This window comes from Telmatherina bonti (assembly GCF_933228915.1).
Source record: "Telmatherina bonti genome assembly, chromosome: 2".
Lineage (NCBI taxonomy): Eukaryota > Metazoa > Chordata > Actinopteri > Atheriniformes > Telmatherinidae > Telmatherina > Telmatherina bonti.
In genome coordinates, this window is record NC_136620.1 from 13,878,398 (window position 1) to 13,897,785 (window position 19,388).

Below are 19,388 nucleotides of genomic sequence, written 5' to 3' on the forward strand. Positions count from 1 at the left end.
ATCTCAGGTCGTGATTTTATTTGAAAAAACAGTTTTCTGTAGGTGAGTTTCGGATGGCTGGCTTGTAGGTGGGTCGATTTGTGAAATCCTTTGTAAAATGACAAATAAACTAGGCCAATATTAGAAGTAAGAGACTGCGTCATATTCATTCATCATGTTTCCTCTTTATTTTACTCTTAAGTGAAAGTGCATACACCTTAAACCCCCACTTGTTTTATTTGCAGACGTTTTATTATTTGCTGTTTTTCCGTTATTACCCTTTAATGTTCTTATACCATATTTTCCCTTTATCCACTGTTTGCATCATTTTACCGAAAGCATTGACTGTTTATAAAGTTGCTCCTGCATATCCTTTCTTTGAGCGGAGGTCAGATTTCTTTGCTGTAGGTCATGTTTTCTCTCCAAACTCACTGTGCTGCAAACCATGAAACACTCAAAACCCTCTTATTAATTGGGTGTCTCCAACACGTTTACACCTGCCGCCATTTACACAATCATAGTAAATCATCTGCAAACTACTGTTAATTTTTTTTGGCAAACTTGCAGATTGTCCTGCATTGTCTTGTAGACAATTACACAAGACTTAACACTTGATCTTAAGATTGAAATATTTCCTTTTCACCACCATAGCTTAATTACCATGCCTTCTTTAGCATTTCTAAGGGTATTTTTTTTTTACTTGTTTTCAGTAACTGTTTGGTCTGTGTTTAGGTGCCAAACATGATGAAATTATAAGTCAAGCATCCAACTTGACTTTTGCTCTGACTTAATTGAGTAATGATTAGTCTGACACAAATATGAGTAATAAACATGCATTCTTAACATTGTTTGTTGATTGCAAGAGCAACTACAACAGGCAGCACCAAATGACCTTTTGTGTAACTCCTCCAAACGCTACATAACAGATGGGGAAAGCAAAACAGGGAAATGGAAAACTGAACATTGTAAAGAGTTGTGGAATCACTCATATATGTCGAAAACAGAAAAAACTTGTTACCTTACTCAGTGGTGTAGTGGTCCCTCAGGAAGTGGGTATACTCTCAACATTTCACCAAAAAGTAGCCCAGAAAGACGCTGTTCCAGAAAAAGTGACATGTAAGCCTACTACCCCCAAAATCTATCAGTATATTTGCTAATTATTACATAATTACTGCTCTTTGGTTTCAGGGAGGAAGAGTTATGAAATGACTAAACCAGTACTGGCACACAGACCAGAGAGAGACAGGCTCATAGACATATAGACATATATCTTTATTATGTCTATGTTCAGACTAAAGTTAAAGCAGCTGTAGCAGAGGTAACCTTAGCTGAGTTTCTGGGTGACGTAGGTACATGTGTAGGGATTGTAAATGTAAAATTTGTAATTGTAAAAGCAGCATCACAGGGGGTTTAGAAGTGGGTTAAGTCAATGCTGACTGAAAAAAGAAGTGGGTATACTCCGTATACCCGCGTATACCCTGTCCTACACCACTGACCTTACTCAACATGCCCTATTGGATAGAAACTAAAGTTGTTTTGATGTATTTTGTGTGGGAATGATGGTAAATAGCTGTGTATATTTAATCTGCGTCCATGTATCTCTCTGAGCAACTTATGCTTGTAAAAAAGAAAGACATGAGAAGAGAAGTTTCACAGCCCATCTCCTCACATAGGAGGAAAGGAAAACAAAGAGAATAAAGGTTACTATGGTGTAACTGTGAAATGTGTAATTTGGCACGACAGACTCGTGAATGGAGAACAAGGGGGGGCATTATGTGTAATTTAAAGCAGGAGAGCAGAGAGTAATAATGCTTCAGCGAGGCAACATAATGGGATTCAAAGAAGGAATTCACTCACTGTTAGACTGATGATGGAGCGTTTTTAGAATAATGCGTGCAATGTTGTGCAAAGAATGTTAATGTTTTTAACATTTTTATGATTTTAGGATTATCTTTTACAGATCAGTTCCCATTTATTTAACAATAAAAGCAAAAAGTTTAACCGTGATTGCCCTGTAGTGAGTGTAGTTATGACAACAGGTACAAACAAGGACATTTGTATCTCGAATCAGGATATGGATAAAAGGATGAGGGTTATTGATTCATGTTTTTACATGGTTAGGACAACAAAGATGATCTTTTCATTATCCAAACTACAAGTCTTTATTTTAGACTGAAGCTTTCTGAATTGTTTTTGTTTCAAAACTTTATTAAATGGAGTAAAAAACTATCTACTCTCTAGTTCGCTCAGGAGAAATAATGTAGTCTGTAATGACATGGTTGAGATTGTCATTTATTTAGATAAAACATCTGACATGCTTGTCTCTTACGCCGCATGGTATAAGCCTGAGGTTTATACTTAGCTGTTAGTTGAATGATCATACACCAGATCCACATTCACTTCCAGGTGATGCATCACAACTCGTTCATTCAATGTTTTGTAAAGTCATCATACATCCCAATCACCATTCATAAATTTAATGCTTAATTTACAGTAAAATGCAACTTCATTGTCTTTCATCAGCTGAACTGGGAAATAAATTTATGGGATATATATATATATATATATATATATATATATATATATATATATATATATATATATATATATATATATATATATATATATATTTGGACCTTTTATAAATAAATAAATAAAGCATTGCATTTAAGGGTTATTAGCCAGAGGTTATTAACCAGACATCAATATACAGATAATATCTGTATTTTGGTTGTTGGTTTCCTTATGTATAAAAAAAAAACAAAAACAAACAAATAATCTATGACTGAAACAAATAAACTAAACTTCAAGCTTCAATTTAATTTTGTTCAAGAAGGTCAAATGTAATGTTGGCAAACGTGTAATTTAAACAAAAAAGGAGAGAAGGTGAGCCAAACGCTAAGGGACCCTGCTGGGTTGTCATAGCAACCCTGTCTGGGAAAAACTAAAGACAGAAAAAGAAGCAAAGGAGGCAGAGAAAAAGGGAGAACAGGTCCATTTAGTTCTCCTCAGGAGACGCTGTAAATACAGACTGGTTTATCTTCAAAACTCCCCAAAAATGCCGTTCTCTTCGAACGGAAGATAGTCTCTCCTTCTTTTCCCTTTGTTTGTTTGTTTGTTAGTTTTATCCAGCAGACTTTTGTTGTAAAAGAAAGGACAAAAACAAGCCTGTAAATAATGTCTCACCCACTGACACTTTGGCTGCATGAGCGCAGTTGGTTAAGAGGATGAAGAGAGGCTTTGAAGTTCAGCCCTCCTCTGTGGAGAGTGGATTGCGATGGCCACATGCCTCAGCGGTCACCTCAACGACCTTACTGGCAACACTGTATGACAAAGCCGCCAAAGCTAAATAAAGCAGATTCCCATTCATGATTTGAAGAAAAAAACAAGAAAGATGACAAAACAAACAAACAAACAAACAAATAAACACCTAACTGTAACAATGTTTCGGTTCGTACAAGCAGGACCACTTCAGTGACACGTTGTGATGCATCATCTGGAAGTGAATGTGGATCTGGCGTATGATTAAAAGAAACTATAGAGTTTCACATAAGAACACAAAGCAAAGAAATTCATATCTACGTAACAAACATAAAAAGATGCAAACTAACTAATAAGAGAACAAATTGAAACAAATGAAACATTTAAACAATATGATGCAAAGCAAAGTAACCCCCCAAATGCACAGAATATTCAGACAGATGCAAACAAGACACCGCATAAACACAGATGGTCGTAAACAACAGATGTGAAATATGCCAGAAACACAAATCATCATACACACACGCACACACACACAAGGAGAAAAATATTAAAGAAGATACAAAACAAGAGTGAAATTTTTAAGTGACTTTAACAAACCCAAATCATCTGCTAATATAGCAGTAATACAACAAGAAGCAAAACAATCAGACTGTGTGGTTATCAAATTTTTTTTTTCCCTTTAATTTCACCTAAAAAAAAATTATGAAAACGTTGCACTTGTGTTTTTACTTCTGTGATGCAGGCACACATCTGCCTTTGGGGTTCTGTTTCAAGTTATCGCTAGGTCTCTATTTGTCATCAGAATTTACTCTTACCAACCATGAAGGTCAGGCTGAGCAAGGTCAGAATGCTTGTTAAAACCTCAGTGAGTCAATACGCGTCTCATACCGAACTCATGAAAGATTGCAATGTTTTCCTGACAGTCAGCTGCAGACATGCATCAAGAACATCACATTTCACAAAGAGAACAAACTATCAAACTATCTTCCTGGAAAATGAGGAATTTAACGTTAAAAGCCAGAAAAACAATGAAGAAGAGTTTCACTGCGTGACTGCATAAATCAGTCGGCATTTTCATTTTCATAATGCACAATGATGTACTTGTGAATCCCATTAAAGTAATTTGGTGTGTTTAAGAGAATATTTGGCCTCATTCTTTCAGCAGCAGAGACGCCTGAAAGAGAAGAGTGGATTCAAAGTGATGGGGAAAAAAAAAGTATTTGCACTTCCAAGTCAATTTTTACAGCATCCATTTGTTAGGTAACACAAATTCATCCAACTAATTTACCAAATGATTTTACACCCTGTAAACTCAACAAGTAAAAGGTTTTTATATGCCTCTCTGGTAGATAAGCTGAGACTCATAGATGTTTATCTACTATTATAACTTTTTTTCTTTTTAAGAGTCATGCAGCCTCAATTAACCTCAGTGTGTGTGTGCATGTGTGTGTGTGTGATCAATATTAACAGCTGAAATAAAGCAGCTTCAGATCAGCAGTTAAATCTGAATTTACTCTCGCAGCCACAAATCTTGCTAAAATCTGGTGCAACTCTGATGAAAACAGCGAACTGGGAGACCTGTACTGTATTATGGGATTTAAAGCTTTTCTAAATTCAGGCTGGGTTTTTGTTTAGTTTTGTTTTGGATTTTTTTTTGTTCTGTTCCTCTTGGATTACTCATAATTTGTTGCTCTTAAATTTGTGTTCAGGTTTAGTGGTTAGTCCCTTGTGTTTTTTTGTGATCTGGCTTCTTCATTCACACCAGTTTCGATTGTTCACACCTGCATCTTGTTGGTTTTTTCCTCCCTCAATATTCCTACACCAGGATTTCCTCTGTTGCTTAACCTACCAATAAATCACTCGGGTTTTCAAGCAAGTATTTTGATAGTTTTTCCATCTGAACTGGTTCCCTTTCCACCACCAAATCCTGCCTAAAGCCAGAAACTGTCACAGTTGGTGTGGAGATGAGGATCCAAATGTAGGAGACGGGAAGCCAGGATGCAGAAATCATTCGTGATTTTAATTCCATGAACAAAAATGAGGGCAGAGCTAACAAAATGAACCAGCAACTGACAACGCAAACCAAGGGGTATAAATACACAGAAGAAGAAACTAAACACAGGTGAAACAAATCAGAAAATCAAACCAGGTGAACTAATGAACAGGAACGTAGACATGAGAGAACTAAACAAGGAAAACTACAAACCAAAACAGAAAACCAGAACTAAGGAGACACACAAAACATCATATCATGACAGAAACCTTAGGCCTGTTTCCTCCAACCTAGTGTCCACAGTCTTTTTTCCATTTAGAATCACTTATTCAGAATGAAATAATTTGGAATTAAAATATTCTCCTTTGCATTTACATGGAAATTATTCCAAATTGAGGTTTACATTGAAACACATTTAAACATCTTTAACTTTTGCTAAGAAATTGGAGTTGGGAAGGGTCCCTGAGTGGACAGGGGCAGACACGGCATATTTACATAGAACACGGAATAAATGCCACTTTTCCTTGATTTTGATTATAGCTTTGAAGCAGCAGCTCGACATGAGCGTACTGCTTCACTTTCGTTGGCTGAGAAGTAGGAATATGTAGAACTGGAAGGGGAATTTGTGTCTGCCAGCACAAAATATGTGCCATGGCAACAGGATAAAGGAGCGAATGTTCGCAGAACAACTGGAATTGACAGTGGAATGAATGTATTGTGTTTGTGGAATAAATCAATTTAGATTTAAAATCAGAAAAAAACCACGTTCTTATTTTGGATTTAAGTTCAAAAAAGTATTTACAAGGTCATTCTTTAAAAATCTTTTTAAAGAGGATTTCATGTTCTTGGCTCAAAGCAATTACAATATAAGATTCAACACAATAAAAATATTTATGCCAATGACTATTAAAAAAGTGAACAAAAATAACTAAAGTGGCGTGTAGACATGTGGAATGTCAGCAGTGAAGTGATATGATTGGATGCCAAAGTGAGTGTAGTGTTGTACATAGATGCAAAGAAATGAATCTAAACTGTGGAGGTGACTGGCCAAAACAGGCTTCATAAGTTCAGCTACTCCCACCGCAGATGCAGCACATTCATCACTGATTCCAGCTCATTTTTCCATCTAAACAAAGACACAAGAAAAAGAACCAAGATGGCGGCCCATTCCATTTCGAGTTAAATAGGAATTAAATCTCTCATGTAAAAGCAGATATGTCTCTACAGAAAACTGTTATTATAATGAATTTTAGAGGACTTACAACATAGTTTTACCATCGACTGTATATAAAAGATGGACGGAGCCTCAATGATGTCACCCATAGGTTTAAAAAAGAAAAAAGCTGATTGAAGCTCATTGGGCGGTTCCCACCATCGCCATCTTGGCACCGTCATGCGTGTCGTCTCCCCCAGAAAATACAAAGATGGGCAAAGAGCTGAGAGGGAGGCTGTGAGCCTGAGGGTGGATGATTGACATCTATCAGACTCTGACCGGCCTGTAGCTAAGAGCTAACCGAGCTAACCGGGAGCTGAAGAGAGAAAGAACTGCTCTCCGCCTGCTAATAATGAAACACAAGACACAATTTAACTCAAGATGAATGTTTATTTTCATCATTTTAGTTGCCTAGACAATCAGTGTTACCACATACAGTGTGTGTAGTTTGTTGGTTTATCCCAGAGGATCATAAAGGATAAGTAGAAAGCCCAAATGACAGACTGTACCAGAGAAACATTTACCAACCTTACAGGTGCCTTTTTTTTTTTTAATGATATGAAGAGTGACTCTGTTTCAGACAATGGTATTTGTAAAGAAAGTCAAGCACGAATCCTACAGGGATCTTCCTCTGAGGAGCAGAACTATGCTGTTGCTCAAACTTAAAAAATGTCTTGTCTTTACAATTTGGCCTTATTTATTTTTCCACTGGCTGAAACAAATTCCTCCTAAAGATAATGCCAAGTGGAAATTTCAATAAAACTCACCAAAATACTGTGGAGTCATCCTCAGGGGACCAACAAGGCTCCTGCTGCAGTCACCTATAATAACATGCTTTCATTATTAAAAGAACAGTTACTTCCCTTCTCTATGTATAGAAGCAGAATTACACGCCAGACAGGGAATAAAAAGATGGCACCAGTATCTTTCCACTGGCGCCAATAGCGTCATGACACCAAAAATAACCAAAGTAACGCAAAAGGTAATTGATTTCACATGCAGCTGTCTTGCATAAGCATGTCAGAGTGAATAGAGCTGGTGGTAAAAGAGAGTGATGAAACCGACTGGGGGGAAAAGGCAGACATGGGAGGATGAGATGACGTGGAAGAGAAGGAAAACGTTGAGTGAAATGACAGAAGGGAGTTGAGAGACAGGCTTGATGGAGTGACAAGGGAGAGAGGTAAAATGTTGTGGAGATGAGACGAGAAGACGCTTGGAGTCTGGAAGAGAGGTGCTGTCAAACTGGAGAAGCAGAGAAACAAAAAGAATCAGAGACAAAGCAGAGAGCACAGTGACAATGCCGAGCAGGGAGCAGCAGACGCGATGACGGGAAATGTAACATGCATCATCTTCCCTTCGCCAAGCAGCTTTTTAATGTTTTCATTTTCAACCCAAAGGAACCAACGTGTTGATCTACACCAGGAATCCTCAGTCCTGGTGCTCGAGGGCCGGGTGCACAGCAGGCTTTCCAAGTCTCCCTGCTGCAACACACCTGAGTTAGATCAATGGGTGTTTAGCAGACATGTGCAGAGCTTGACCCAGTCTGAGTCAGGTTTGTTCCAGCAGGAACACTTCAAGGACCAGGACTGAAGATCCCTGATCTACACTTAGATCAGAACTATAACAGCAAAGAACAGGGTTGAAATTTCTAACCATTCTAGCTTTTTAATGTTACCAACAAGCTGAGATTTGTCAAATATTTATTACAAACTGTGAAACATTAAAATCTTTATGCTTTAAGTTGATAATTACTCACTGATGACATGTTAAAGTATATAAAAGGTTCTGAAAATCAGGTCATCGTGCAGTTTTACCAAAAAATAATAACAAAAATTGTATTGTTATGACTTCTTGAATGCTAAGTGGTCCAAATATCGGCCAAAGTTACTGGTTAACCTTACTTTAATAATGTTTAACAATGTTGTCATCTGGCTTGTTGGACTGCAGCACATCATCAGCTGTGCAAACGTCTTCAGCCACCCCGCAGGGTTTTTTTTAAAATTTATTATTCAATTAAATTAAACTTTATTTATATAGCGTCAAATCACGGCAATGCCATCTCAAGATGCTTTACAGACAGAGAAAAAAAACATAATGAAAGCCAATTCATAATAGCCTCTATAAGGAAACCAACAGTAATTGAACATATGAAAGAGTTTAATAATAGATGTAAATACAAAACAAACTTTGTGTAATTATGACAAGCTTGAAAATTCTTTAGCACATTGTGAACCTTCAGATTCCTTTAAAAAAAGCTTTTCTTCAAGTAGTTTTCAGGAATATTTCGCGAGGCTCCTTGAAGGACTTTGTTAACCTTTTTTTCTTTGGCCATTGGCTGCTTTTTGTTCCATTCACTGACAAGATAATCCTGCAGCGCTCTAATAATGTTGAGGTCTGGGCTCTGGGGAGAATTCATCACTACAATAGTATAATAATGGATTAGATTCATGTAGCGCCTTTGAAGGCACTTATAGTTCTTAAGAGACCTGTTCTCACCGACACTGAGTTCAGTTCTTTTTCCATTCCTCAGTTTTTCCTCCCTACTCCTTTCCCTAAAAGTGGCTTCTGACAGCCATCCCTCCATGAAGACCGTTTCTGATGAGACTTTGGCCAACGTGGTTCAACTGAAGGTCCAGATGCGTCTCATTTGTCCTCTCAACACCTCCTACACACCAAGCAGAGAATGCTTTCTGTGTGTTCTTTCGAATCATATCTGATGTTTAAAATAATCTTCCATTGTAGCATAAACAACTTATTCTGACACATTGCCTGTGTGTGCATGAATGCTCTAAATATAACCAAAAATGCTTACTAGTGATACTTGTGACACCAAAAGTGAAATTGGGCGTGCATGCCAGTCAGCGCTTCAGTTTATCTAAACAGACGAAGGCTGGTGAAGATGAAATGGCCACATTAGAAGGAAGCTGAAACTGAGTGAGACGTGGTGATGTTTGGGCTCCTTTCTTCATATTAATACTCATCATGGCTGTATTCCAGTCTATAGAAAGGTCACCCTGACTCATTTAATAAATTGGTCACGATGGGAGGGAGACGGAGAGGGGTGATGAGCAGGGAAGGAGAAGAATATGATTACAAAGTCTGGCTTAAAGTTGGACTGCTGTTTGTTTTTATAAGCTGCTAAAAAGAGAGTTTGTTTACCGTCTTATGTAGTGAATAAGGTCAGTCGGTGAAGATGGTCAAGCAAGAGCTAATTAACAAGGTACAAATATATAACAACCAAATTTAACAGGGGGGGTCTGCAGGGGGACTGTTAACAGTGCTGCTGTATTTTATAACATTATGCTGCATCATTCTGTGTTCTGATCGAATAAAATTACAAAATGACAGATTTAATTTCTTAACATTGTTGTTAAATCAAGTAAATTCAAAGTGAAGTGAGCTGCAAAGTACAGAAGCAGACAGCAGCTGTGTTTGACTTGTATTCTTTTTTTTATTTTTATCTTTATCTCTAAGAAACGAGTTAATTTTCTGGTTATCTCAAGATAATGACGACTCTTTTCTCATTACAACAGAATGTTTTATCTTGAGAAAACAGAGTTTGTTTTCTTAAGATAACAAGATGAGTGGTAACAGCATTACACTTGATATGTACATATATTATATATATATATATAAGTGTGTGTGTGTGTGTGTGTGTGTGTGTATGCGTAATTCTGAGAATGGGTGATTGGTAAAACTTAATACTGAGGAACGTCACAATGTCAGCCTTTGTCAGATTTGAGAGATGTTAATTTTGGATCAATAGGATGTATTGATCAATTATGGCTGCTCCTCAATCTGACACCAGCTTGGATCTGTTGCTGGCTCTACTGTACTGAGACATTCCAGCCCCATCCTCCTTTCCGAAAATGACCTCTTGTGGTTCCTGAAAGCCCAAAGCACTGATGACCACAGAGCTATGAAACAGCACAGTCATCAAACCGGCAGATTACATCACAAAACCTTCATCCTATTATATTCAGCCTGTTTCCAAGTAAAGTTTGTTTCATTTGTTCCCTTTAAAAAGGGATTTTATATTGTGCAGTAAATGTGGAAAGAATCATGATGCTTTCCTGGTTCTAAGTACTTTTTACCGCTGTGCCTCTGTGGTTGAGGTACCTTAATTTACTACATGATGATAAACAATGGAACCAACAGAAGACTAAAATCACAGTGTAAAGAAAACTGAATCTCTCAGATGAGGCTTTTATCTTTAACTCCAGGGACATTTTTTCCCCCACATGTTTAATCAAAATGAGTATTTTTAAAACACAGAATTTGAGTATTGCAGCCACACTGCTCTCATCTTACAGCTTATAATAATTTCAGTAGACGAATCAATTATTCAAACTGGCTCTGGTTTCTCGCTTTTGTTTGGAGGGGGCCCACAAAGCAGTTGTACCTCGGGCCCCCACATGACTAGCAGCATCCCTGTTATAATAGATGTATCGTCTTCATTTACCAGAGACTTTATTGGACTCTGTGCCCATAAAGTCCCATTGTGTCTTTCTGCCAGTGGTGCAGTGACAGTAATTCACATATTCTGACTGGTGTGACTTTAAATATCTGTGTATGGATGCTGCGCGTCATTTCCTTGAGTGGGCGATTTTCTTTTCTTTTTTCTTGTTAAGTAGATAGATCTAACACCATTGGGTCACACACACACACACACACACACACACACAGAAACACTTCATCAGCTGTTTGGAGAGACTGTAAGTGGCATCTGGGGTTTGTCTCTTTAAGGATGTCAGATAAACTGTGCAGATAATGCTGAGTAACTACCAGGAGAACAGCAAAGGACAAGAGAGGTTGGAGGGAAAGAGGAAGAAGAAAGGAGGGAAAGAGATGGTCAGTGTGTGCTTTTGATACCAGAATAAAGGTGAATTTATTCTCAAAAAAGTTTGATCCATCTACTTTTAGCTTCCTGGTGAAACCAGTCTTATTATTTGCTACATCTCCTTCCCCCAAAATCTCTTTCTTACTTATATTTCTGCTTAGTTCTACTGAGGAGATGTGAATTATTGCTTGTTGACTTTCACTTTTCTTGTGCAAATCGATGCCAGTTTGACGAGTTATACAGCTGGTGGCAGAAAAAAGGAAATTCTTTCAGTTGCTTTCTGGGCTGCAGAGGTGTTGCGGACATTTTCTACAGGTTCATAGTTTTATTTTTGGGTATTTGATAAGGGGTGGGGAAGGGGGGCATTTTGAGGTTTCATTTTGTTTACCTGAGGGGTAGAACAGGTGAGGTGAGAGTGAAGGGTCCTCCAGTGTCCCTGTGACCAGCAGGTGCACACGGTTGCAACAGTGAGTGGCGTTCCAGGGTCACATTATGACGTTCTGTTTGGTGTCTTTACATACAAAAACATACCCTCTTGTTTTAATCACTCTTTCAATTATGTATGTCCTTTTGTGTAAAACTGATTCTTCATAAACTATTACTTTGTCTTTTGTGCTTCTTAGTCTTTCACTTCCCTTTACATTTAGTCATGCATGCATTGTCTAATCTCTAAGAGTTTGCCTGTCTGTGTCGAAAATAATTAGATATAACGTCCAACATTTGGTGATTGTGAATGAAACTGCATCTAAAAAGTGATGAAATGGTTTCCATTAATGTGTAAGTGGCAAGCCATGGTTACTCTCCGACCCTGGAAAAGAGATTTGTTACTCCCTAAACCTAATCACACCAAGTCATGTCATTACCAATGTCCAACCAAGAGGTGAAAAATATTTTTTGGGAAAGTGTAGCTGCATGTTGGTTTGACATCCAGAAGTTGAAAAACAGTTCCTGTATGTGGGTGTCAAACTCCACATGACTGAAAGCAGGGCAAGTAACTGCACCATCCACTCCTGCCTTTCTCCTTATTGAGAAGATTTTGGGGCTTCTTAAAGAAGCACATCTCAGTGAGTTGATCTCAAATGATGACTATCATCATCCGTCTTGCATCCTACCTTTACTCTGAGCTCTATCCAGTGAGTAAAAGTCAGTCTAATGTTGGCTTTCATATTTGTCCTCTCTTTTATTTTCTCCCATCTTCCAACAATGTCCAGTTGTGTTCCTTTGATAAAAAAAAGCTACAGTGCGTCCTGTTTGGGGCATGCGGTGTGGTCCATAAAGTAGAAGTCTGCGGTGAAATGAAGCATCCTTGAACAATAGTTATGAAGTGTCTCTCTCTGGTTCAGGACAGCAATGGCTTCAGGAATTTATTTGATAAATGTCACTGTGCCATCAAAACAAGTCAGAAACGCGTGTTCTTAAGGTCAGAAAGTTACATGGAACTGCTGACTCATGCTTGGAAACTGAATGATGTTTGGTCTGCTGTGTGAATGCACATCCCTGCTGCTGTCTTTAGGGTCGATTTATATTTAGGGCTTTAAAGTTTTAGCTTATTTGGCCAGTTTGGCAATCTTAACAATGCTATTTGATGTGACGCAGAAACAATATATAAATATTTTCCTGGAAAATTAATAAATGTTCCAGTTTGTTCCAGTTTCAGAAACTGAATTAGCCCCGTGTCTTGTTAGTGGGATCATGCTCCTCGGTGTTCTTGTGTCGGTGGACTGAAGTCATCCTCTAACACTATAATTGCACTAACGCTGTCTGACTCTACTGTGCGTTGTCCTGAAACACAGCAACTCAGCCTAATTAGACTTTTATTCAGCCTCAGTTTTTCTGTTATCTTTGCAAGAGAAGTCTGTGGACTTCCACCCTCCTCCTTTTACAGAGTAATCTCGGTCAGTAAGCATCCATGTCAACTGCGGCTTTGAATGTGTCTACGGGGGTTTGAAGCGCTCATTGAGCAGCCACCTAGCCTGAGGGTACAGACTGTAGGCTCATTTCACTGGTTCTGGCCTGCATGAACCTGTATCATCTTGCTGAGGGCAAACGCTGAAGCAAGTAAAATGCAGGTTGGGATGGGTCACGCAGGATATTGTGAAGATTTTCCTCGCTGTTTTCCTCATCCTCTGGAGTCTCCGTTGTTCCGCCTTATTGCAGCTGGAAAAACCACAATAAAGTTTGAAGATCAGCGTACTCGCTGTTACATAACAATAGAAAATCAGCAAGAGTTTCCGTGGATGCCTGTCTCTCCTCAGTCTCCTCAGATATCCTTTAGTATCTGGACACTTAATGTGTCTCTAGATTAACTTAATATTACTTATTCATTCATTCATTCATTCATTTTCCTAACCGCTCAATCCAATTCTGGGTCGCAGGGAAGCTGGAGCCTATCCCAGCAGTCTTAGGGCAAAAGGCAGGGTACACCCTGGACAGCTTGCCAGTCTGTCGCAGGGCTAATATTAATTATGTTAATCAAATTTAAAAAACCAAAAACTAAAATTCTACATTACGATTTGGACATTTAATGTTTTTTATTCATTACAATCAAAGGCGGTAAGCACCAAAGCAGAGATGAATATTCACTGTGCAAAATGCTGCAAAAGCTTTCCGGCAGCACATCTTTCACAAGATAAACAAAGGAAAATTTCATTTTGTGTTTGATCTGAATAAACCAGAACATGTTAGGTTCAAAACTGCTGCTTTACTAATGAGAGTTGAATTTTAGATTTCTGACACGTGGGCTGAATATTCCAAAATGGATGTGAGGGCCTGAAAGCTTTTTGGAGCAACTATTAAATTTAATTTGAAAGATTAACCATCCATCCATTAACTGCTTAATCCGTTGAAGAGTCACGGGAAGATTAACCCTATGAAGCCAAACTTATATTTGTACATACAGTTTCTGTGACATTTTGCATCACTTTATGGTAGAAACTTGACTCAAAACCCTGTTGTACACAATATAATACTGCTCTTCCGCCCCCTGGTGGACAAGAAAGCAGGAGATTACACTGCAATAATTTTGACCTATCACACGGTGATAAATAGTGAAAATGCCAAAAAAATAAACAGTTTAAAAAAAAAAAAAAAAATCAGATTTTGTTAAGGGCCAAATAAAGACTTAAGTTTTTTTTTTTTTTTTTTTTTTTTTTTAAAAACTGGACTTTTCGGCCCAGTGGTTTTGAGGTTGGACTTTAAAGGGTAAATCCTGAGTTTTAACCTGAAATATGACATATTTTACCTTAGAAGAGGAGGTTCAAAGTGGTGTATACTCATTTCCAGTTGGATTCCATTTCCATTTTTACAATTATTGTTTTACCTATTTGCTTTCAGTTCAATACAACATTCAGTTATTGATCTGAGTCCTTCCATAATTTTACAATGGACATTTGTGAAATTACCCATAAAGGAAGATGTCACTACTCTCACTGTCATGCAACACTAGTTTTTTTTTTTTTTAATTCATACATGGGGGATAAGAAATGACTTTATGTGATACATTCATGATATAACCTCAGTTTGTGCTGATCTGCATGTTGCTATGGTGATTGCAGGTTGCTGTCCAGGATGGCGGGAATGAAGGAGCAGCAGTTCACAGAGGAGAAGCCTCTACTCCCAGAGAAGAGAGGAGTGGACTCAGACGTGGTCAGTCCTCCTTGTTCATTCCATTAATCCCTTCTAATGTGTGCTCTCATGCACACTCTCTAAAACTCCTGGCGTATTAAGATGGAGATGTTTGTGCTCATTAGCTGTGATGGCTTATAATTACAACAACATGCTTGTTTACCAGCACTGGAGAAAATTAATACACTCCATCCAACCATGACTCTGATAACAACACTGAGAAGATGAAAGCTTATTTAGGCTGTATGTGAGAGAGAAGGAGGGAGGATGGTGAAAGGCTGATGGAATCAAAAACAGAGAGCTGGGAGTAGGCGGTTACATAAATGCCACTTATTCCAGTCCACTTATCCGGTAAATAAGCAACAGGTAGCAGCTGAGGCTGAATCAGGGACTCGTGGATTCCTCTGATGCAGGAATGATAGAAATGCTGGAGACTCGCCAAGTGCAGACGTGACTAAAAAGGCAAGACTTATACCAGAAAATAGACGATTTCATTATTTACTTAAAATGTTATGACAACCCTGTAATAGTAAAGTTGTTGATTATTTCTGCCAGCTGTGTCAAGAGGATCCAAGACTGAAGCATGAAGAGCTTTGAGATAGATAACTCATTGCTGTAAAACTGCATGGTGCTGAGCAAAATGATGAAAGCCAAGAAAATCCTTAAAATAAGAACAGATAAATGCATTATTTGTTGCATTTTTATTTGTTTTCTTCTGTTGACTCTCTAATGCGTGCTGAAAGAGTCAAGGAGAGGCAGCGAATGCAAGCAATGACTCAGACATGACTCACTGCACCAGTGTCTCAGAAATGATGATAGAAGATGTCAGGATTTTTTTTAAAACTCGCTTTATGATAACAATATCCCGTGCATCCATATGAGTGCCCTCACCTGCCTTTCACCAGTTATAGGTCATTAGGCGGGCTCATTATGGCTTGCTGCTGGTAAATAATCAAGGCCATTGATTGCTGTCTCATTGATTAGGGTACATGTTGCATGGCTCAATGAGCTGCCAGGTTTGCTGCACATTCAAAGGCCTCTTCTGCTCAGACATAGTTTTATCTGCCGCCTCTCTTGTTTTAAAGTCGGCAGCTCTGTTGTTATGCAGCAACAAGTAAGTGACCTTTGTGAGAGCAGTTACTGTGTGATTATCTCCTGGCAAAAATACCGATAAAAGTCACAACCTGCCTGGAAAAATCCTGCTCTCAATTCATATGAAAACTCAGAGACGAGCTGATAAATTCCATAATCTTTCTAAAGTTGTCAGGACGGCGGTGGACCCAAACGCAGAGACAAAGGAACAGGGATACGGATTCAAGACTAATTTCATTTAGACAGAGGAACTCAGGGGACTAACAATAAAATGATCCAGTAACTGGGAACTGAAAACCAGGAGCATATATACAGACAACATCATGAGACACAGGTGTAATGAATCTACTAAATGAACCCAGGTGAACTACAACAGGAAATCAATAAAGCAAAACAAGAACCAAGAGAACTAAACAGGAAAAACTACAAAATAAAACAGGAAACCTGAAACGAAGACACACAAAGAGTCCAAACCCTGACAAAAGTAGATTTAAATGGATGAGAAACTGGTACATTTATATGATCCAAAGCAGCTTCAAATAAGATGTTTCTAACATGTAAACAAAACTGAGCAAATGGAAAAGACAAAGTCTCCATGTCATGTTTCCAACAGTGATGCACAGTGGTGGGAGTGTCATGCACTGTATCTCAGATTAGTCATGTATGTCATATTAATGTTTCATATTGATAATTTGTATTACTATTATTCCTGATAAGGTCATGGTGCTATTAGAGAGAAAACGGTGACCACTGAGGCCAATTAAAAAAAAAAAACCTTCATGAGTTTTATAACGCTAACATTGCTATGGAGCACTTGGATCCACGTTGGTTCAAGAAATGTTAAATTCTGAAGGAAAAAGGCACAACTTGCACTTTTTTATGGTTTAAAAACATATATAATTGTTAATTTAAAATAAATATGCGAATGAGCTAAATTTGTACTTGACATAAAAAAAAATCCGTTATTTCCGAAAGCTACGTGTCAGTTAATGTACATCCTTCTCTACTCTGCAGCTTTGCTCATGACATGGATGTAGCATGATACTGGTTTAAAACTGCATGCAGACATGCTCCAGCAGGTCTCTACTCACAGCCTGCCCCTCTATTCCAATTAAAGGGAAGCTGCAGATCTTCAGTCTGACCTTTCTGGTGATGCAGGGAGAGAAAAGAAGCTATAAAATGGTACAAGATATTTCTTCTTTGGACATTTAAAGGCTGAAAGGATCACCGAGGCTGTTGCTCAGACATCCAGAAGCACTGCGTCAGAGAATGGGACACATTAAAGATGATCGCATCTTTATGTTGACTGTATGTTGTTGATGTGTCTGCCCCTGTTGTTTCCCAATAATCACCTTGTTGTGCTTGTTGTTTCACAACACAGCAGGATAAAGGAGAGGAGACAACGGAGGGGCTCCCGTGCCCCGCCAGCCCCGCGCCCCCTAACCAACCCCCTCCCCCTCGCCGCCCCACTCACCGCTGGCATGTCATCGCACGGCACTGGCTCCGCCAGACCCGCCGTCGGACCAGCGGGGTCATCCCGGTAACTACCAGAATAAGCAGAAACATTTGAGGAACAGTACACCAAACACAGAACACAGCAGTAACTGAGAATAAAACCAGAATACAAGATTCAATTATTCAGGTTCATTCATGAAGCATATATTCTTTTATTCGTCTTTTCTTTTAGAAAGCACTTACTCACTGGTCCCAGGTAAAACTGGCAAAGTGTTGGAAAACTGTACTGTTTTACTGGATAATAAAGGCAAGTTTATATAAATATAAATCTGCTTTCACGAAACCAGGATACAGCCAAAATAAATTGACAACACAATTTCCTGTTTTCAAACAAAGTGACCTCAGATCACGACAGATCAACCTTGACCCAGACTTTTACTGTCCACTGTGCCACAGAAGCGCACAAATATTTGCTGTTGTCCCCAGAGACAGAGTCAAAAGACTCTAATCTACATATTACCAGGCTGAAGCACCGTCGGGTTTTAAACCAAGAGTTAGTGCAACAACATATGTTTTCTGCAGCAGAGCAAGAACCTTTGACATTTAAACCTGTTTTCTATGGATTTATATAGAAAATCTCCAAATTGGACAGAAGTGCATTACTTTCTTTTATATTATAGATTCAACTGGTGCATGCATGCATGTGCACTAACATGCACCCACCAACAGAATGAAATAAAGATGTTTGATCTTAAAGATCCCATTTACAAGCAGATGTGTTGCAAACAAGATCCAAGATTTTACTGTTTTCCAACTGCTTACAGGTTCCTGTAATAATTGATCTAAACAGGGGCTTATTATATATAATTATATATGAAATAATATATATATTATATGAGTTGTTATATTCCAAACATGAGTCAGGATTCCTGCTGGCTGCACCAGAAAGCCCTCAAGCCTTTGCTAAGTTTTTTTCCTGCCCAACAGGCAGAAATGGATTACTTAGGTAAAGTTGTTGAGATAAATAACAACAAATCCAAGTGACTTTTTTTCAGGTTAAACCATCAGCTTTGACGCTTCCATATCAAACTCGTTTGGTTGTAGAAATGTAATTTAGAATACCACTGATAACCAACTAGCTTAGAGCTACCTAGCCTCACTTAACAATGTGAGGATCTCTGCTTCAACCTGCCTTTGACTCACATATTTTACTGTATTCTGAAGATGATTCATTCTTTTAACTACAGTTGTGCTCATATTTATTCATACCCTTTCATTAAAGATGAAAAAACAAAAAAACAGCTGCCTAAATAAATAAATAAAATTTTTATTTATTATTTATTTATTTATGATTTATTTATTATTTTCTAATTCTGGTTCAATAGAAATTTTTTTTTTTTAAAAAGCAAAAAAAATAAGATAATTTATTACATATTACACCATAAACTAATATTCAGTTGAACAATCCTTTAATGTTTCCGCTCCAGTCAGGTGTTTTCTGTTCCTCTCAGTCAGACTTCTGCACCTGTTGACAGGTATTTTGTCCCACTGTTCAACAGAAAAGTGCTCTAATTTGTCCAGGACCAATTTGTTTGTTTGGTTTTTTTTCTTTCTTCAACTCAATTAAATGAAAAAACAGTGTCTTATATTACTAAATTATATTTTTGCAAATTTTGTTCTTGTTCCTTTTTTAAGTCTCCAGTTATTTAAGTAACTGTTGTAAATTCAGCCTTTTTCTTTAATAAAAGGGGATGAATACATATGAGCACAACTGTAGCTCCTTGCAGGCTACACAAGCAAAAGGTGCTTTATCTCTAAAGGGTAAACTGTGTGGCAGACTGGTCTGAAGTGCAACGGAAAGTCTGCAACAACATGCAGCGTCCCTGCATTTAGCTGCACATAATTATATTCTCCTGCGATGGACTGGC

At 38.1% G+C, this 19,388-nt stretch overlaps 1 protein-coding gene across 3 annotated transcripts in view; it reads left to right on the plus strand.

Annotated features, from left to right (window-relative positions):
- ndrg4 (NDRG family member 4) overlaps nt 1–19,388 on the plus strand; it is a gene marked incomplete at both ends in the record, with an annotated part of 64,798 nt that overhangs the window by 16,686 nt on the left and 28,724 nt on the right. The window contains 2 exons of one of the 3 annotated variants that reach the window (XM_079246633.1): nt 14,844–14,934; nt 17,387–17,545. In XM_079246633.1, coding sequence (XP_079102759.1) covers nt 14,844–14,934; nt 17,387–17,545 — 250 coding nt within the window. The remainder of the gene's footprint in view (nt 1–14,843; nt 14,935–17,386; nt 17,546–19,388) is intronic. The other 2 variants (XM_079246634.1, XM_079246635.1) reach the window with 2 other exon arrangements.